Raw genomic sequence first — 22094 nt, 5'->3', positions numbered from 1 at the left:
GTATTCATCAGAACTGTCCTAGACCGTCAATTAAGACTTCTTGCTTGATCTAACCAAAATGAATTAACAATACATGTATAGTATCTATAGCTCAGCAGCAACACTATGGAAACTAGAATCAAGTAGCAGTTAAGAAGCTCATAGTAGCCTGACTATTGTATATTGATGTGGAGTCCTCAACACGTATACACAATTCTCCTTGGAAAAGCCCCAAGGACAGACAAGAACTAGTGAAAATATTTATTTTTATGGATGTACTGGTGATCAAGAAGGTAATGGGGTGGTGAATATTTTTCAACCAGGAAAAACAAAGTCATCTAAAACATCCAGGTGAGAGACGGCAATTTGTAGTTTGTACCTAGAGCTAAACATAGTTCACAAAAGGGAAAAGCAGTAGTAATCAGGAGAATAATTTGATTTAATAATATCGATTAAATTACATGTAATCTGATTTATATGGTAATCCTCCCAAGAAATTGGTGTGATTAAGGCTGGTTTTACACACTGTCCTGAGCAGGCTGCTTAGATTTCAAAACAACTGGTAGACAACAGGCAACAGGTGGATTTTGTTCAGGAGCTTAAGTATCAGAAAGCAATTCTGAGATATCAAAAGGCTTCAGGATTACAGTGGGAACCCCCATGGTGCCAGAGACTTCAGGAAGACTGAAGTGTATGGGAACCAACACTTAGCAGTGTCTTGTTTAGAAAACAAAGCAAGAACAGAATGCACAATTTCCCTCTGATATATTAGAAACAGTAGTGGAGCCATCTGTACTTTGAATCCTTACCCTTCTGATATGTAAAACTAAACCATTTTTTTTTCTCCTATCACTGTAACAGTGCTAAAGTTTCCTTTTAAACCATCACTGCAGGAAGTAAATATAAAGCCTTCCACATTGCTCAAAGGATAGCATGGGAAAGGGAGAGAAAAGGAAGGTCTCCTAAGTGGCTCTTTTCTTTAACCTGACAGAAGTGATCTGGGAAGACATGATGAAAAGCTGTCAGTATTTGAAAGTAAGAGGGACAGAACTGACAGTTAAGCTATTGGAAAACTTCAAGACCACTTACAGGACTAATACTCAAACTCCACCCCCCCCCCCCCATCCTCCTGTATTTATATTAGTAAATACTAACAAGACTAAAAATGTGAGCAGTACTTCACTACCACTTTGCAATACTATTTTTTCCTAAAATGTCTCACTTTTGAAAGCCTTATCACAGAAAATCTTCTAGGCATGACTTACGGATGGTGCGTGTCATTTTAATCTAAAAACATGTTGGTTCCTCAGGCTCTGTGTCAGAACATACAGCAAAGAAAGAGACCCAGAGATAAATTAACCACAAAACAATACCTCACCAGCTGTCTCCAATATGACATCGCCACTGCTTAAGGTTATCATCTCAGTACTCCAATACTTAATATTTCCTAGCTCTGCATCAAAAAGCTAAGGATTTTAACATATCATTAGCAGTTCATCTAAAAGGAGCTGTATAAAATTAACTACAGAAGAGACTAATTTTGCTTCTTATCATGCACATCACATTTTTTTCATCTGCTGTCGAAAACAGTCTTAATACACTACCCAAACTGAATGTTCAGTAGAAATTCACTTCCATTCCTTTCCCTGATAGCATTTCTGTTGTAAAGAGGCGCTCATACTGGAAAGTTACTATTAGCAGGAATGGAAATAGAAAAGGATTATAGGAGCAATTGCATATATTATTGAATTAATGCACCACGTCTTTGGGAAGCAAGTTTCTGCTGAACAAATACTGCCAAGCTTCTTACATAAAGACATTTCATTGAATGGTAGTCAAAAAACCCAAACACAAAAAGGCAGGCAGAAAACCCAGCAGCAATGAAGTTCACAGGCTGGAAGAGACCTCAAGGTTCATGTGGTCTAACCTTTCTTGGCAAAAGCCCAGTCTAGTCAAGATGGCCCAGCACCCTGCCCAGCTGAATCTTAAGTGTCCAATACTGGGAATCCACCACTTCCCTGGGGAGATAATTCCAATGGCTGTTCTCATAGTGAAAAAACTTTCCCCTTGTGTCTGATTTGAGTAACTGGTACTCATTACCCCTCTCTTTTCCATGTGACTTCTTGTAAAAAGGGAGTTTCTATTGTCTTTATAGCCACCTTTTACATACTGGAACATGGTGATAAAGCGATAAAAGTCTCCCCCACGCATTCTCTTCTCAAGGCTAAGCAAAGCCAGTTCTCCCAGCCTTTCCTCATAAGGCAGACCTTCCAGTCCTTTGATCATCTTTGCGGGACTAAGTTAATGAGTTACATTGCTCATGCTGAGCTAACTACCCAATAACCTGAATTTCCTTCCCTTCCGGTTGTGTGCAAGACCCATCCATGTTGCCATAGATGAGGCCTGAAATTAGGCTGATACTAAACAACAGTTATCAATCGACCACAAATCACCCAGAGCCACCACTGTACTTGCAAGTGCTGGCATTCATTCTGGCTCACAGGCCAGACTGGTATAAAAAGCATCCATTTAACTTGCTCGTCAGGCTCCACTCAATCTTAAGATCTAAACTGTACCTCGTTATCTTTAGGAAAATGGTTTCTACAAAAAGATGGTGAAAAGTGATGTCATTTTAAGCACATTTAATGGAACAATTTCAGCGCTTGGCATGCAAAACAATTACTGATTTTGTAAACATAGTCCTTGCGAACATTACTTCAGAACCCCTTTCTTCAGCTGACCCCGAGCACCTGCAAAGAATCTCATGAGGAGCAAAACTTCAAGATTGCTCCAGTTAGAACATACTTCAAACTCTTAAACAGGAGATGATTAAGTCCTATCTGCAGTAGATCAGCTGCTATATTATACACAGACTCAGCTTCACCTTGGATAAATGAGTCAAGTAGACATACCTGTTAAACTCTGAAGGAAACTAATGCCACTGCAATTTTACTTTGTGTAAAAAGTACTTCCCAAACCAGAAATATCTGGCAGACCTTGTAACCTTTCCCCCTTCTCCTTTGGGATCCTGTAACAGAGAGGGGCACTGCCAGCCACCTCTGGCTTTGACAACATAAACCTTCCAGAAGTTTTGTCTGTGCCCTTAAAACTGCATGGAACTTCACTAATTTCCCTTCCCCCATCCAGGAATGAAAGCAAAACTACAAACTGAAATGAAGAAACAACAATAAAAAGAACTGGCCCTAAGAGCTGCACATCTCAGGAGATGCTCTCAACACAAGTCCAGAGAAGCAGAACTTTGTGAAATGGCGTCCTTATACAAAAAAAGAGTCATTCATGGAACAAGTCAATACCTGATCATAACTAAGACTGCTCTGTCAGCAAGTCAGAATGGAACTGGTCTTGGCACAGTTCCTATATTCAACATCCTTTTGTCCTGGTCTATTTGACGTATTTAATATTGATGTAATTTCAAATGAATGAAGAGCAAAAAAACCTGCCTCCCATTAGCACGTGAATAGAATATTAGTACTCTTCTTTGAGCTTATGCTCCCCAACTCCTCAATACTTTCTGCAAGGCTAAACAAGACAACTTGTGTTCAGTGTAGCCCAGTACACTTACTGCCTTAAACTCAATCACTACCATAGACACTAAAAAGAAGTTGTCCATTTTGAGTTCAATTTCCTCATGAGAAAGTCTCTCTTTCGCAGTTCCACACTTTAACCAGCTTCACTGTGAGGAAAAGCGTGCCTTTAAAATAAATCCTCATTTACAAAAGATTCTACTAAAACCTCAAAAAACTTTTGCAACTCTTTTCTCCCCACAATGAGTTCTACAAACATCACTTTGAATAACATTGTGAAGTTCTGGTGTTAATGTTCCAGAAGGGTTCAGAGTATTTATCTAGAAACAAGAGCAACAGCACTCAACTCTCCAGATGCAGCCTGGATTCTTCCTCCTAAATGCGTAACGATGCATCTGGCTTTATTAAGAAAAGGGTGGGGGTGGGCAGAAAGCACACTATGCATTTTTAAGCGCCTAGGTTACTAAGGTATGCGAGACACATTTATACAGTTTGTGTCATTATTTCTGCCTTCCCACGAGTTTAATCTGCAAGGACTTCACACCTACTCTCAGATTACTTATCTTAATGGAGTATGAAATCTAATACTGTTTTAGCAGAACTCCAGCAGACAACAAACCAACCAACTCCGAGATCCGCAGGTGAGCCAGTCTTAAGACATTTAAAGTCAAGAGTAATAAATGTGTACCTAACACAACTAGACTACTGAATTTGTAATCTCAATGACTGAGAACAAGTTTGACAAAACCTATTGTCTAAGAAAGACATGTTTACTGAAATGTAATTACACTTTTTCCTTGTGAACAGAATTCCTTGTCACAGTTTCCAATTTTGCCTGTGACTGACATCAGGGAACCTGGCTTATAGTTTTCCAGTTTATACCTTTTTCTTTTTTTTTTGAGCATTGGCATGAAATATGAACATGATTTCCATCTTCTAGAATCATCCTTTTACACCAGGGTGGGTCTTTCTGTTTGGGGTTTATTATTCTTTTAACAAACAAGCTCTCCTCCTTACAGGGACTGTGGGATAAGTCAAAATGTTTACTCCTAATAAATGTTGGTTTTAAGACATCCTCTTCTGTTATTAATGATCTGAAAAGCAGTTCACACAACATAATCATAGACTTTTCCTCCTTTCAGATTGAGGAAGGAAATTTGTATTGAACACTTATTTCTGCGCCATTAACAACAATTTTATCTTAATCCAGTAACAGGCTTATACAAATTAAGATTCCTTTAGCTTCCAAATGTACTTCAAACTTCTTTTCATTTTTAGGTGTAACAACACAGAACGTTCTCTAGTATCTCCAGGTTTCATATCAACTCTGTGTCTTAACTAATCTGTGTAATTAACTCCTATCCATTTTACGGCCCATATAAAATTACTTCAAGTTCAGTGGGAATCAAAGGCGGTAGCTACTAAGGACCCTCATTCTGTCTTAGACCACTGCAATTGCTCCTCGTCTGAGGACTCTCAAACTCGAACCAGTTTACACTTACATGGTTCTATGACTATCTCCCTTTCATGTAACTTCATTGGCTTTGCAAATGCATCTGACAAAAATCAAATCATCCTGCACCCTGTTCATATTGTTTTCCAGAATCCAGAAGAACTACAAGGCATTTCTGCCCAGCAAAAATCAAATGCAAGACTTGAGCTACTAAGCCTACTGAATTCACACCACATAGCAGTACCTACCACACACTTCCCAGTTCTTGAGATTACAGTAGGTCAGATTCAACAATAATACACACATAGACTGTGTGTATAAGGCTCAAAGATAGGCCTTAACAGTGGTCAAAAAGTCATGAATATAACACTTCAAAGCTTCTCTACAGAACCTAAACCAGACTTCAATTTCATGCTAACTACCTACATTTAGACTAGCTCTAGGCAGAGCCACCTGAACAGTTATCAGCCAGGGATAAGCAGACTGGAGAACAAAAAAACAGGACAGTGGCTTACCACTGCAAGTTTTAAGTGATTCAATAAGGCAATGTAAGGACATAGCTAGATACATTTATGCATAATTACAGCTGTATGTATGAGCATGTATTATGTGCATGATTTATTAAAAATTTATTTATAGTGCATTATGTAGTGTAAATGAGCCCAGTGAAAATCAAAGAACCTGTTCATACAAAAGGACAGAGTACCTTGGTAGCACTGGCTGGCACTAAAGCAGTTGGGTCTAGAGCCATCTGCCAAACATGAGTAGTGCTCAGAGCTGGTAACATCTGAAGAAAGCTGTCCCACATGCTCTCCCCCCACACCCAACTGCCATAATTGTCATGACAAATTATTCAGAGCAATACATGCAGCAAGTATATAATTTATAGCAGATAATCAGAAGGACAAGTATTTGTTCTTCGTGAAGGGTTAAAGACCAGCCAGATTTAGCACCCATGTAGGGAAACAGAATCTGGTGAAACTGTGGACAGCAGTGTTCCTTTCTGCTGTTGCTGGTTCATTCACATACATGCAAGAGCTGCCTTCCCCAACTCTCACATGTAGCTGCCAGCCTAGTCTGAACTAAAACTTCTAACTAAAACCAAATAGGCCAGTTTCAAAGCCATAATCTTTCAAGTACCTTCCCTACCTGTACTTTAACTGACAACAAAAGCCTAAACAAAGAAGAAATGTAAAAGCCAGAGTTATCTGCTTTTACACTGACAGTTCTTGTTTTGGTATTCTGAGGGAGAAGATGACCTGCCAGAAGACATTTCAATCAATTATCTTTTAAAACTCATCTAAGAGGCAACACATCTTTATGACTGCCAAATCTACTCAAGAAGCCTGTGTATCTTTAGCATTACAAGTTATTTGTACCATTCTCCCCCTTGGTATAGTTAAGACTACGTATCCTTAAAGATATTGAATTATTCCACATCCTGACAGGCATTTCTTCAGAGGATGACTGCAAGAAGAATCAATTCGAAAAATTTTTTTTTGGCTAGCTGCATTCTGTTCCTTACCAAAAATACTGATTTTTGACCAGTTGACCCAGTCAAGTAAACTTTCGCACAAGGCCTATGGGGTTTAACTTCCTCTCCATTTCAGCCTACTAGTAAGGACATTTTAAAGAGTTTCAAAGGACTAAAAAGAACTCAGCTTATTTCAAGCAAAGGTTTTAAGATTTCCAGAAAATCCCCATTTCCTGATGTAGTTTAGCTTAAGTGCTTTTGTACAATCCTCTTGCAAAGCACTGAGTCAATTTCTGAGACTAACTCCCTGTATTTGTGGTATAGAAAGACTACAAAGCCAGTACTCACAGCTTCTTTTTCATAAGAAAAAAACCCAAACACTTTTATTAAAACTATTACTACTACTGATAGCTAAGGAACAGAACCAAAGTAGTATTCTTCAGATGCTGTACAATACACACCCAGAAAAGCACAGAACTATACTTTCAGTAAAAACATGTACGCTACCAGGTACCCAGAACTTCTGAGTCCACATAATCATAAAACTAGGCTTCATACTCTATGTTTCTATTTTAAAACTACATGAGTAAGATGAGAATTTTGACTTTAGAGAGAGCTTGCACAGCATATGCAGATCACCGATACATACAATTACTAGGGACTTAAAGTGCATGGTAGGTAGAAAACCTCAGGTCATTAAAATGATAAACTACAAATGGAAAACCAAGCATTTCAGTCTACACAAGCCACTAAGAACAGTTTCTGTATAGAATGATGAATGGGTAAAGAAAGAAAAAGTACCTCCTGTCCAGTAAGAAAGAGCAGGAGATCTCCTTCCTCTTCTTCACACATGTGAATCTGGATCACTGTTCGAATGGCAGCCTCAAGGTAGTCCCTTTCTGGTTCTGGAGTATAGAATATCTCCACAGGATGGGTGCGACCCGGGATAGTCAGAAGAGGACAGTTATCAAAATAGATCTGAAACTTGCCAGCATCTAAAGTAGCACTCATAACTATAACCTGTAGGTTTGGAGGAAAAAAAAAAAAAAAAAACAAAAACCAAAAGTTACTCAAAAGATTAGCAAGAATTTGTGAAATGCTACACATAAAATATGTAAGAGACTAAACTTGACTGTTGACTAATTTAAGCATTCTTTTACCACCTAAACACAGCACCCTTATTTACAAAGACCTAAAAAACAGTCCTCGTCAAATATGGAAAGATTAAGGTACAATTCTCTTGTTTCCAGCATTTTCCTCAATACAAAACGGCATTAAAAACTTTCTACTGTTATCTTTCCAATATGGATAATCACTAGACCAAAAAACTTTATCTACTTCAGTTGATTATAAAAAACAGCTAATGGTAAGCACACAGATCCCTTATTTGGTATACCTGCAGCTAGAAAGGGGATGCTGCTGGGCTTAATCATTACTGACCTTCAAATCAGATCTTTGTCTTACAACTTCCTTCAAGACTCCCATCAAAATATCAGTAGCCAGTGTTCTCTCATGGGCCTCGTCAAGAATTATAACACCATAGCGCTCCAGCAAAGGATCATTCATTGCTTCACGAAGTAACATCCCATCTGTCATATACCTGAACACAAACAAAACCAATTTTTACACAGATTTTATTTACTGACATCTGATACAGAATCCTCTTCTGTACTGTTCACTAGGTTGCTTTAACTAAGCTTTCAATCAGCTTTTTTTAAAACACAAGTATCACTAAACTATTTCCAATAATTTACAAGCTCATTTACAGCTCATTTACAGTGAGATCTGGAAGGAGGCGGGAGAAGTTTATTAAAACAAAAAGGGGGGGCACCAACAAGGTTCAGCAACATTTATAACTGGTCTGTAGATGTTTACTGCCAGGCTTCTAAGCCTACAAATCAGAGACAGGAAAATAAAGGGAAAACCACACTCTGAAATCCTAGAAATACTATTTCTGCAATTGTTCTCCCCTTTGCTGTTTGCAGATCATCAGTTCACTTTATGCTTTTCCACCATTTTTTTTTCCTTACATAATGACTTTATTTCCAGCCTTCAACTACTTCTATGAGCAAAAGAGAAGACTCCTTTTGATAAAGAAGCACTATTCCTTGAACCACAGTATGTGGAATCCTTTTTAACTGAGCATTCTGAATGTCCTATGCAAATGTCACATCAGCAGGTGTACTTCCACCCATACAGTGGAGGAATCTACAAACGAACAACTAAAACACTATGGATTGTGTATTCCTAAGGAAGGTATAGGACAGTTTTGAAAACTCTGTGGTAGTGCTACTTACTAAAGCAAGCTACTGAACTTCACCAGAATTAACCGAAATACAAAGATACCAAGGAAAGCTCAACCGAAGGGATAACGGGTTAAAACTTAAACAGGGGGAGTTTAGATTGGATATAAGGAGGAAGTTCTTTACTGTGAGGGTGGTGAGGCACTGGAATCGGTTGCCCAGGGAAGTTGTGAATGCTCCATCCCTGACAGTGGTCAAGGCCCGGCTGGACAGAGCCTTGGGTGACACGGTTTAGTGAGAGGTGTCCCTGCCCATGGCAGGGGGGTTGGAACTAGATGATCTTAAGGTCCTTTCCAACCCTAACTATTCTATGATTCTATGATTCTAAATCTCAGTGCTTGAAGGGCTTTATTCTGAATAGCACCTTGATCACAGAAATACTTCTTCAAATCATCCTCTTCTTTATGGATCACTTAAAACTAATTTCCATAGGGTGCAGTAATCTCTTTATGAGGAATGATTCCTTTTCAGTTCTACTCAAGCCCCATACCTCAGGTTTCTCTCAACTCATACTGTGTCTCCTGTCTCTTCTCCACTCATAGAAAGTGCCTATGCATGTATTCACCCCCCTCCTCATTACTACTTCTATAAAACTTTGCTCACCCTTCAATACCCTGTAATTCCACCCCACACCCCCCCCCCGAGTAGGCTGTATTATACCTTTACCTGACAGTTGCCATACTTACTTCAGAATGGTTTTTGCACTACTGCAGTCTTCAAATCGAATAGAGTAACCAACCTCCTGGCCCAGCATGACATCCATCTCATCAGCAACCCGCTGTGCCACACTCATTGCAGCTACCCTCCTAGGCTGGGTACATGCCACTCCCCTCTTTGGTCCAGGTAATGAGCGCATGTAGTCAACACACCACTGAGGGATCTGTTAAGAATAAAATTCAGTTTTAAAAACACTTTAAATGACCAGATGTAATCTGTAACCTTTGTACTGTGAAGTTAATTATGACTTCACTGAGATGCCAACTGCATACACAAAAATATCCAAAGCATGAGACACAAATAGGCTAGTTAGTTGGACCCAATGCCACTAAAGAAAGCACACTCACATTAAGCACGTACCTATCTTTGAAGTTATTAAGGAAATACATAGGTTCACAGTAAGTTTAAGCACTGTTAGATCAGTATTCATTCAGATACAGCAGCCACCATATTCCAAAGTAATCAAAATTGAAGTTAACACTCAAAATCAAGATCCGTAACACAGTTCATTAAGTTTTGCAGTAAACAAATTATATTTTGTGGCTTTAAAAAACAATTCCTATTAATATATTAAGGAAAAAGAAGTTTTAGTGATATAAAAAAAAAATTACTCAGGAATTACAGCAAATAAAATGAATTTACAGTTATGATCATTCAATTATTGTTCCTTTAAAATTCTATCAACCAGATATGAAACCCCTGTGCTTTCCTTCCTGTGTTGATGCTCATTTGTCAGTCACCAGTTTTATGCTCTTGCTAGGAATCTGGAAACAGCAAGAGTCATCCAAAATAAGAAGCTTTATTCGCAAGAATTTCTAAGGTCAGTAACAGTTTCATGAAAATAGAATATTTTTAACATGTTCTCAGTACAACATTTTATGAGGAGACATCTCCAGGCACAACTAGTTCCAAGTCTGCAGACTGAAAAATCCACTCCTCCTCAGTAATTGCTTTTCAAGTATTCTTAAAAGCTCACATATGCACAGGGAAAAAGCACTTGTATGTATTCCACTGATGAGGAATAACAGGAAAACCTGTGCAATTTAAACCAGGGAAATGTTTCTTCTAGAATACAATATTTCCCCAGCAAAATGGACATAAGTGAACACTAAAACATACCCAAAAGCAGACAAGTGTAAACTGTAATGAAAAACTATTTTTTTGTAAATGAAGAACATATTTTCATTATAAATTAATTAAAAAAGCAAGCAAAGACTATCAAAGTATGGCAAGAGACTACCAGACTCCTGACAAGAACTCAAATTTCTGAAAACGCTATCCTTCCTAAAAGGAAGTTCTTGAACATTGATAGCAGGAACCTGAAACCCTATCCTGTAACATACACACACTCATCTAACAGGCAGCTAAAGGAAGGAATTTGCTTCCCAAGTCCCTAACGAAAACTCAACTCTAAGCAAGCTAGGTGAAGCTTCTGGACTTTAAGCAGAGCAACTCCTGAAATAAATTTTCAAACAGCAGGTCTGTCAGCAAACACAGGATGAAATAAATGCAATTCAGATGTGGTTTTCCCATGAACAGCAAAACATATAGCACTGGTGTCAAAATGCCTACATAGACTTCGATGTGTTAAGCCGATTTAGATGACCACCACAATACTTCTTGTGTCCAATATAAACACTAGCAAAGAGGCATGTGCCATACATTTTCTACATAAGTCATTACTGGGAATTTCCTAACACTTCTTACCATCTGGTTCTCACAAAACTGAACAAAGCTAACCTCAACTTGACTGACACCAAAAACCTACAAATCGTAGAATCAAACAAGTTGGAAAAGACCTTTAAGATCAAAGTCCAACCCAATCCCTGCACTGCCAAGGCCACCACTAACCCATGGCACTGAGGGCCTCATCTACACAGTGTGTGAACACTTCCCGGGACAGTGACTCCAGCACTGCCCTTGGGCAGCCTGTTCCAATGCCTGAGCACCCTCTGGGGATGGAATTGTTCCTCATTTCATCTAAACCTCCCCGGTGCAGCTTGACGCCATTTCCTCTTGTCCTGTCCCTTGTTCCTTGGGAGCAGAGACCAGCACCCTCCTGGCTCAATCCTCCTGTCAGGCAATTGTAGGAAGCAATAAGGTCCACCCTGAGCCTTCTCCAGACTAAACCTCCTCAGGTCCCTCAGCCGTTCCCCATCACACTTGTGCTCCAGGCCCTGCACCAGCTCCGCTGCCCTTCTCCAGCACCTCAATGTCTCTCTTGTAGTAAGGGGCTGAGAGCTGAACACAGGATTCGAGGTGTGGCCTCACCAGTGCCCAGTGCAGGGGGACAATCACTGCCCTGGCCCTGCTGCCGATACAGGCCAGGATGCTGGTGGCTTCTTGGCTGCCTGGACACAAGCAGCTCAGGTCCAGCTCCATCAATCACTGCTCCCAGCTCCTTTCCCATGAGCAGTTTCCAGCCGCTCTTCCCGAAGCCTAGAGCATTGCAGGGGGTTGCTGTGGCCCAAGTGCAGCACTTTGCCTTGCTGAACCTCATACCACTGGCCACAGCCCATGGATCCAGCCTGTCCAGATCCCTCTGCAGAGCTTTCTACCCTCCAGCACATCAACACTCCCATCCAACTTGGTGCCATCTGCAAATTTACAACCCCAGTATGGAGCAATACAGACCAATATAGGCCATTATGGCCCCAGATACTCCTGGGGTTTCAATATCCCAGTGCTCCCAGTCCCTGCCACAGGTCTCCCCACTTGCAGCCATGCCCACCTCCCAATCCCTCCCAGTGCTCCCACTACCTGATGCAGGTGCTCCCAGTCCCTCTCAGTCCTTCCTAGTGCTCCCAAGTCCCTGTTGCAGGTGCTCCTGCTCATTCCCCACCAGACCTCCTGGCTGGTGGTCTTTTTGGGGGGACTCCCCAAATCTGGCACTCCCCCACTCTGGGGCTGCCCCCCAGCTCCCTGATACTGGGGGGTGTGCCCCAAGGGGTGGGGGTTTAGGCAACAAGGAGTGTTTTGAGGCTGGTGGCTTTGAGGGGGGAGCAGCTCCTTCATCCCCAGCACCCATTCAGGAGGGTTCACCCTCTTCCCCTCCACCCACTTTCAGGGGGGTCCCATGATCTCTCTGAGGGTGACAACGCTTTTTTGGGTGACTCCGTTTATATACATGGTAACCCCCAGCTAATGGGGTGCCCCTCAGTTTTCACTAAAACCCCAACTTTCCTTTAAAAATTTATCAATATCAAAATCATGAGAAATAGCTTTAATTAGCACCCTTTAACCTTAAGGACTTGTTAAACTCTGAGATTTTCAAATATAACCTCCATAAACATGAGAAGTTATGGACTACACATACAAAGGCCTCTAAGATCAAAGACTATTCCAAAGCTAAAGGAAAGTCATGCTTTTACAGGGATGCAGGGTGAGAGAGGGAAGAGCACTGCCCTTGTGGCTTTTCTGAGCCACTTCAATTTATTGAAAGCTTTCTCTGTTAAAAGCTATATGGTAAAATTCACAGAATTTTCACTAGCTGAAAAGGCATCCTACTTTTACCTGTATAAATTCTCTTGTGGTCTGCAAGAACAGCAGATTAAGCAATACTCAGAACAACCTTGCTTCTGCATTTCACCTGCCAAGAAAACCTGCTGACAAGCAAACATCCTACCCTTTTACAGTTAGGGCTCTCATGTAAAAGCAGATGCTACTCTACTATTCAATCTACAGAAGAAATTTGAATTATTGTACCAGCACCACATATGATCCCACATTTAAAATTGAGTACATGTTGCAATTATAGCAAGTACTTAATATCTTTCTAAAAGAATTCAGCACACCCATTCCACCACTGAACATATTCAGAGATCAGTATCTGCAGTGGCTTGTTTTCTTTCAATGAAGACTTGAAAATTAATGGCCTTGGCTTCCAACATCCTTCTTCAGTACTTCAGATTTAAGTCTATGTGAAAGAAGAACCTTTTCAAATTTTCTCTCCTGTTACTTCCATTATCAAAACCAAGCACTCCCAAACCTGGATGCTCTACAAGACTGAAGGGAAAACATGCAAGGAATAACCAGAGAAGGGACTTGACAGCTGCTGAATCTCAAAAAGACTATCTACTACTGTAGAGACTTCATCTTACCACCACACAAGGGAAGATAATTTTGGAAGAACAATTCACTATGTATTTCAGATAATGCCCACTTTATACCAGTAAGAGAAAGCTTAAGTAAGTAGTTCATGTACACCTTCAGTTTGAACATTAAAAGGTTTCTTAATCACAGATAATTAATCATCTTGATCTGATCAGTGAATAAAAGGAGAAGAGAAATCACTATCCCCGCTGGTTCTAACATAGCACAAAAAAAATGTGACACTGTCACCTGCAAAACAAGGTTTTCACTAAGTGGCAACAGGATCATTTTCAGCTCTGTTCCTGCAGAGAACACTCTCAATTGTTTCAAAACATATCTGCAATCTCAGAAAGAGAATTCAGAGGAAGCAGTGAAGATTCCAAGATAGCTTATGTGCTAAATCCCATTTTTAGGAAAGATACTTTATTTTCCGAAAAAGCCTTCAGAAACTTAAGTGGTAAAGTAGTAGAACAACAGAGGAGACTATTTATGCCTGTGGAAGTTTAAGTAGACACTAAGAGCACACCCTTTAGATCTTCAAGATCACAGATCATGAAAAAAAAAATCTTGCTTTCAAATAGATAACCATCAACTTTTTTCATGAATGCTTAGAATTCTCCAAGTAACTACATAATCAAGCTTTGCTGAAGAATTCAGAAGAATTTTTCTAAAGAATTCACTTATACATGATAAAAGAAGCAATACACACACAATGTCATAAGGTACCTTTTGAGCAAGACACTGGTTCCTAAAATTTGCAGCAAGTGCATATAATTTCAAACATTTCAGACACAGCTGTAAAAGGTATCCAATGTACTACTATGTCCTTCACATTTTCAACATTCGAATTTATTTTATGACTAAGATTTATTTCTACAAGACTTAAAATAAGTTAGCTATAACCTGTTTCATAAAGGCTAAAATACCCTTCAGCTTTTATTTTCTGCCTGGATAAAAGGAACTTATCAAGATACAGAACAATGAACTTTCTTACATCACTTTTCCACACAGATTTTAAACTGTAAATCAAAGGACAGGCTGAAGTTTTGAGCAAGTTTGTTCAGTTATAAATACACGGTGGTGTTTGTCTTAGGTCCTCCCTGTTTACTGGTCACCCAAATTCTAAGGTTTGAGGAGGCGTTACAGATCCACTATCAGTAGTTTCAGTGCCAAGGAAGACTTTTAAAGCCATGAATCTACAAAAAAGAAAGTGATTTTCAACTGCGGCACTGGAAAGCTGTATGACCTCTGAGAAGTTTCAGTATCACAAAAACACAAGCCTCTTCCTCTCAAGTTTCAGTATCACCAAAACACATTATCCTATTAGATCATTCCAGAATTGTACCCAGAATTTCAAGTCCCTTTAAGTTCTTACCTGTAGCAGTAAGTTTCAAACACTAACAAGTCCCCACCTCTGTAATATTTTTCCTACTTTCCAGCTGCTATGTACACAAACAGCTAAATACAATTTGGAACCATCACTTCAGTTTGTGGATTAGTACACTTCTGTCTAGCCATTAAGACCTCTCTACCTTCCTTTATCAAAAAAGTTTAGTACCAATCATAAAACCTAACAGAAGCAGGGACACTTCTATATTCATTAAGCAAATAAAAAAAAAAAAATCATCAAATTAGTCTTGCTCGCATTTTGTGCGCTGTTCTCAGACAACGAAGTTCACAAAACCAAACCAAGTTTTACACACCCATACCTAGCAACAGTCTCAACTTTTAGAAAACTGCAGTATCATAGATAAGAACTCACCTGTGTTGTTTTACCAGACCCAGTCTCTCCAACTAGCACAAATGACTGATGCCTAATCAAAATATCCGTAAATCTTTCTTTATATTCCCACACAGGAAGTTGTAGCCTTTTCTTCAGGATGTCATAGTATCGTGGAGTATGTGGTAGATTTGTGAAAGGGTTAATACTGTGTGGAATCATTGCTGGCTTTATGGTTTGTAACCCAGCAGCTGCGTAATAGGTAGAGTTAGACGAAGGTCGCAAATCCTTTTCCTTGTCCCTTTCTCTGTCACGATCTCTATCTCTGTCACGATCCCTGTCACGATCTTTAGAACGGTCATCGCGGTCCCTGTCCCGGTCACGATCTTTCCTAAAATGAGTTAAGAGACAGCAGAAAATGAGACACTTGAATATTTCCATGCAAACCAAGAATATAAATACAACACAACTCTAAACGATACCTAGCACAAAGTGGATATAAACCAAACCTTTTTAAAAGCCTTGGAAACAGCTATCTGGAAAGATAAGCATCAAACAGTAACAGTATATGATGCATACCAAATATTAAATGTGTAGTTACACTCACTGTACATATAAGCACTACCACAGCTCCTCTCATTACAAGCAAGACTGGAGAAAGCTACCACATGAAAACAACATCATCTTGACCCTCTTCATTTAATGACTATAAAGAATCAGCTGTACCTTCTAGACTTTTCTCGTGGTTCTTCTCATCCCTACTTGCTGCTGCTGCAGAAAAGAGAACACCAAATAGCCTTCTTTGCCTACTTAGCTAGAGAATGCTAATCCAGAAAAAACAACTCAATATCACAAGTGAGCCCTGAAGTTTGATTTTAACATTCCACACTTACTTTGTGGCTTTTTTTTTTTAATTCAAACTCTTCCATGCAACTCTGACTCAATCAACTTTGATATACAGGTTCCGCAGTCTGAAACTTTGATGTAAAACCAGCCGCTATTCTTCACACAATCATTTACCTTGGAAAAGACCTATAAGATCAAGTCCAACCATTAACCTAACACTACCAAACTGTACCATCTTCTCAAGTATCACCTCCTACCACACACTTAAAGCAACCAGTATTCAAGGATTCCCATTCATTCTAAATACTGTCAAAAAATGAAGTTCAATGCACTTGCAAAAGAAACATAGTATTATTTTCACAGTAGCTATCCACTCAAATTCATATTTCTGGCTTTGATCTTAGTGGCACTTCCCTATTTTGCAAATCCACATATTTGTTCTTGCACATAATCGCTCCCTACAAACATCAAAACACTCACAGAGGACATGGACCTGCTGGAGCAAACGCAGAGGAGGGTCACAAAGATGCTCAGAGGGCTGGAGCACCTCTCTGAGGACAGGCTGAGAGTTGGGCTTCTTCAGCCCGGAGAAGGCTCCAAGGAGACCTTAGAGCAGCCTTTCAGTACCTACAGGGGCTGATGACAAGGCTGGAGAGGAACTTACTACATGGGCATGTAGTGACAGGACATGGACGAATGGCTTCAACATGACAGGGCAGATTCAGATACAAGGAAGAAATTCGTACTATGAGGATGCTGAGACACTGGAACCTCCTCTGGAGGCTGCTCAGAGACGTAGCGGCTGCCCCATCCCCGGCAATGTTCAAGGCCAGGTTTGATGGGACTTTGAGTGACCTGGTCTAGAGGAAGGTGTCCCTACCCACAGCAGGTGTACCTCAAACTAAATGACCTTTAAGGTCCCTTCTATGATTCTATGACATCCTGTTTGGCCAGAGAACTACAGCTATGTGCTACTAATAAAACTTCTAAACGTATTCTAACCCTGCATTTTGAAATAAGACCTGCTTTACAAAAACACCTCATCACATTTTGAACCAGTCAGGAAAGCAGCGGCATCTTTCCTGCAAAAATGAGGATATTTTCAGCTTCTTTTATGTTAACTGAAATCCCATCAAAAAGAACAAAGTTAACACGAGCTTTATAATAAATGCACATATAAACATTTTCAGGAAGAGCCATCAAGGGAAACCAAAGCCTCCCCCTCTTTACCAGCTCTAAGGCATGCCTGAAAGAATGAGAACATTTCTAAAACCAACACCCCCGACCAACATTCAACTCCAAAGCTTATTTTTTAACATGCAGCTGGTATTCAAATATAACTGGACAAGTAATAAGCAAATTCCTACATACAAAGAAGATGAAGTAACCAAGATTACATCAGTAATGATTCTCTAAACATTAAGCTGGAACATGCTCCACATTGGAAACAACCAGCACTCTCATGACTCATGTATAAATTAATGAAATCCATGCAGGGTGTATTTTCTCCCCTTCAATCACAGAATCATAGAATAGTTAGGGTTGGAAAGAACCTTAAGATCATCTAGTTCCAACCCCCCTGCCATGGGCAGGGACACCTCACACTAGACCATGTCACTCAAGAAGACTCCATACAACCTGGCCTTGAACACTGCCAGGGATGGAACATTCACAACTTCCTTAGGCAATCCATTCCAGTGCCTCACCACCCTTACAATAAAGAACTTCTTCCTTATATCTAATCTAAACTTGCCCTGTTCAAATTTGAACCAATTACCCCTTGTCCTATCACTACACTCCCTAATGAAGAGTCCCTTCCCCAGCATCCTTGTAGGCCCCCTTCAGATACTGAAAGGCTGCTGTGCGGTCTCCACGCAGCCTTCTCTTCTCCAGGCTCAACAGCCCCAACTTTCTCAGCCTGTTTTCATACAGGAGGTAGTCCAGTGGCCTGATCATCCTCATGGCACTTCTCTGGACTTCCTCCAACAGTTCCACATTCTTCTTATGTTGAGGGCACCAGAACTGCACACAATACTCCAAGTGAGGTCTCACAAGAGCAGAGTAGAGGGGCAGAATCACCTCCTTTGACCTGCTGGTCATGCTTCTTTTGATGCAGCCTAGGATACTGTTGGCTTTCTGGGCAGCAAGCGCACACTGAAGCCAGCTCATGTTAAGTGTCTCATCAACCATCACCCCCAAGACCTTCTCTGCAGGCCTGCTCTGAATCTTTTCTCTGCCCAACCTGTAGGTGTGCCTGGGATTGCCTCAACCCAGGTGTAGGACCTTGCACCTGGCTTAGTTGAACTTCATGAGATTGGCACTGGCCCACCTCACAGGCGTGTCAAGGTCTCTCTGGATGGCATCCCCTCCTTCCAGTCTGTCAACCGAATCAGAAAGCTTGGTTCAACAGACTATGACTTCAGAGGCTGCAGCCACAAGGTGTTTTGGCTTTTTTTAATAAGACTTAACACTGGCCCATTGAAAATTAAGGAGTACAAAACATACTGTTTACTGTCACTTACCTAACACATTTGTATATAGATTTTACTAAAGCTCTGGACACTGAACTGTCTGAAATCTAAGGCCCTTTCAGATCATTAACTTGAATCTAAGATACTATAGCTTCAACACGACTTCTAACACGGTCAAATACTGTACAAGCTAGGATTCTGTTCTTAATGTAAAATGCCAGGCAAATATTGCTGAACCCAGCAGGTTCATATTCTCCGGTACAGAAAAGTCACCCTTGTTAAAACTGAAGGAAGTAGGCTCTGTTATGCTACTCTTAACATTGTAAGAGTCTAATAGCATGTATCAGGAATAAAGCTTTGGACTTGTGGTTAATGAGCTATTAACAACCAGTTTTTTAAGCATTTGCACGTACTGGGATGAACAACTACATGGACAGGCAGTAACATGAACAAGGAAATAAAGATATAAATCAATTTAAGAATTGTACAGCCAGGGTAAAATACAACAACCTGGTAACAGCACACACTTCACTCAAAGGAAGAATAAGACATGCTACTAATGCAGGATGGGGATTGGTTTGTGTTTTGGTAAGGTTTTGTGTGTGTGCACACTTGCTTCTGAAGGATTTTTATTCTTAAAACACACCAACAAACTATTTCACAACCATTTACTTCAACAGTAAGTCTGGTGTCAGAAGCTTCTAAATCACAAATCATGAAGTATATATTCAGGTATGCTTCAGCCTCACATAAACCAGTGCTACTGCTAAGATGAACAGATCCACACTGCTGCCAATCCTTCCCATATGTTGTCTAAGAATTTCAATGGCCTTGTGAAGAACAAGCCCTCCCTAGACCCCCTCCACCAATGTTAGTTCTAGCCCAGATCAGTCTCCCAAACACTTGCAGCACAAGGGAGAGGGCAGCACTGCCTTCTTCTGCGATGGTAGCAATTTGTGTGGGCTTAGAGCATAGATAAAAATATAACCTCAAGAACAAGACAGTGGATTAAATGGACTACAAATATGACCCAGAATGGAAAGTTCTGTTAATCCCCCGTTTCTTCACTGAACTCTTACAGCTGTTTAATTGTAAAAATAAGAAAACAAACCTATCAAGTTCTACCTGTATTTCAGAAGTAAAAAAACACTAATCTTAGTCAAGAAAGTTCTCTTTCTTATTTTATAAAAAGAGAAGCAGGGGCAACCAGATCTCAGCACAGAACAAATACAACATTAACCATGCCCCCAAATACTTATCACTCTACAGCAGCATTTCCCCCACCCCAAAGTTTCCCATCTCCCATCAGTAGCAGACACATCCAGACTCCTTTGGCCAACAAAAGAGAAGAGAAATGACAGTTATGCTGTCACATGAATTTACTAAACTTTCTAAAAATGCAACTTGGCAGTTCTTCATTTATGAGCTGTCACATTTAAATTATTTGTCATTACTGCATAAAGAAAACTGACCTCAAACATATAAATGAATAAAGGAATCATAATTTAATCATATTTGTCTTGTGCCTGAATCTCATAACAGCCTCCATAACCAGAAAAGGTTGGGGATTGGTTTATTTTGCCTCATTTTTCAACTAGTCTTATCTGCTCTCTGCTTTTACTTCCTTATGTGTACACATCTATAATATACACACACATAGATAACAAAACAAATGCTGTAGCAATCACTAAAAGGATGAAACGTATATAAAAAATGAAAAGGCACAAGGTAAAACCACTGATCAGAGTGAAAGTCTTAACCACATCTAATAGAACATCAGTGTTTTTTTTCCATTACTAGACATGGCCACAGTTGATGCAAGAAAAGCCAATGCAGATAAAGGAGGAATTCTGTTCATACACAAAGTACAAGTAGTCTGAATGATATATCCCACTAACACAGTAACTGTGATGTTACAACAACCACCAAACTTCTGCATGTTTTGGGGAAAAAAAAAAACAACAAAACAACAACAACAAAGCCATCACAGATTCACAGAATGATCTGGGTTGGAAGGGACCTTCAGGATCCCCTAGTTCAAACACCCTACCATGGGTAAGGACACCTGATATTAGACCATGTTGCTCAAAGCCCTATCGAACTTGGCCTTTAACATTGCCAGGGATGGGGCAGCCACAGCTCCTCTGGGCCACCTGTTCAGTGTCTCATCTCCCTCATAGTAAAGAGACCCTCATGGCTAATTTAAATCTTATCCCTTCCAGTTTGAAGCCATTCCCCCTTTGTCCTATCACTACATGCCCTTGTCAAAAGTCCCTCTTCAGCTTTATGCACTGGAAGGCTGCTCTAAGGTTATCCTGAAGCCTTCTCTTCCCCAGGGTGAAGAACCCCAATTCTCTCAGCCTGTCCTTCAGAGGAGAGGTGCTCCAGCTCTCTGAGCATCGCTGTGGCCCTTCTCTAGGCTCACCACAACAGGTCCACATCAAGAAGGATGTGGGACCCCAAAGATGAACACAGTACCAGTGGAGCAGAGGGGAAGAATAACCTCCCTTGACCTGCTGGTCACACTTATTTTGATGCAGCCCACAACACAGTTGGCTTTTTGAGCTGGAAGTGCACAGTGATAGCTCATGCTAAGCTTCTCATCAACTGACACCCTCAAGTCCTCCTCTTCAAGACTGCTCTCAATTCAGTCAGACTTTAAACAGTATGAAATCAGTTCAAACAAGCACTGTAAAACAAACTGTAAAAACAAGCACTGCATAAACCTTCCATACAATTCCCAGTTTTCCAAAGAGGGTTTTACTTCATAGCCAATACTTCAGTACTGGAAGAAAGCAGATGTTGTTCTGATGCTTAAGGCTATGCCAACAGTTACAAGACTGCTGGCCTGGCACTGTCGCCATGTAGAGCTACACATACAGGCCTCACTTAAAAAGAAACTAAGAAAACACAGAATAATGTGATACAACTTCCATATTCAGTCAGGTGACCCAGTCTGCATGAAAGATATACTATTCTCCATGTGAAACGAAACGAGCTAATTCAGTTTAATCCAGCATCCAAGGAGCTAAAATAGTTTAATCCAGCTCCAAAACCAAATTGCACAAAGGGCCTCCTGGCACAGAGGAAGACATGCACATACATGCTAATAACATGAATCTCTCTGTGCAACTTCCTCACAGCCTTCCATAAGCTGTAAAACTGAACCACCCTAAAATAAATCAAGACAGTGCAACATTACTATGTCTTGTGCTACATGAAATAAGAGTCCAAGTAATATTAGAAATAATTTGCTCACTAATTATGCTTATGGTTAACTTGTTCTCAGTACTATACCATTTAACACTTTCATTGGCAGAGGAGGGCACAAAGAAGGGGCACAAGACCAGCACCTGTGTACGTTTTTACGTGCCATTAAGGTCAAAGACTTCTGGTTTAAAAGTGTTACTACTGGTGGGAATTAATTTCAATAGATACAAAATGGTAAGACTATATTTCAGGATGACAGCAATCAGTAAAAACAATGCCAAATA

General features: G+C 40.3%; 1 protein-coding gene across 1 annotated transcript in view; it reads right to left on the bottom strand.

The window, feature by feature from the left end:
• The window catches only part of DHX15 (DEAH-box helicase 15), a 47420-nt gene that overhangs the window by 23551 nt on the left and 1775 nt on the right, over positions 1-22094 (bottom strand). Inside the window, exons 2-5 of the mRNA XM_065699702.1 lie at positions 15326-15674; positions 9441-9634; positions 7892-8051; positions 7253-7471 (exon numbers count right to left, since the gene is read on the bottom strand). Coding sequence (XP_065555774.1) covers positions 7253-7471; positions 7892-8051; positions 9441-9634; positions 15326-15674 — 922 coding nt within the window. The remainder of the gene's footprint in view (positions 1-7252; positions 7472-7891; positions 8052-9440; positions 9635-15325; positions 15675-22094) is intronic.

Source organism: Lathamus discolor, chromosome 1, assembly GCF_037157495.1.
Source record: "Lathamus discolor isolate bLatDis1 chromosome 1, bLatDis1.hap1, whole genome shotgun sequence".
In the NCBI taxonomy this organism is placed as follows: domain Eukaryota; kingdom Metazoa; phylum Chordata; class Aves; order Psittaciformes; family Psittacidae; genus Lathamus; species Lathamus discolor.
Note: the sequence above shows the minus strand (reverse complement) of the source record. Positions and strands in the feature narration are given on the sequence as shown.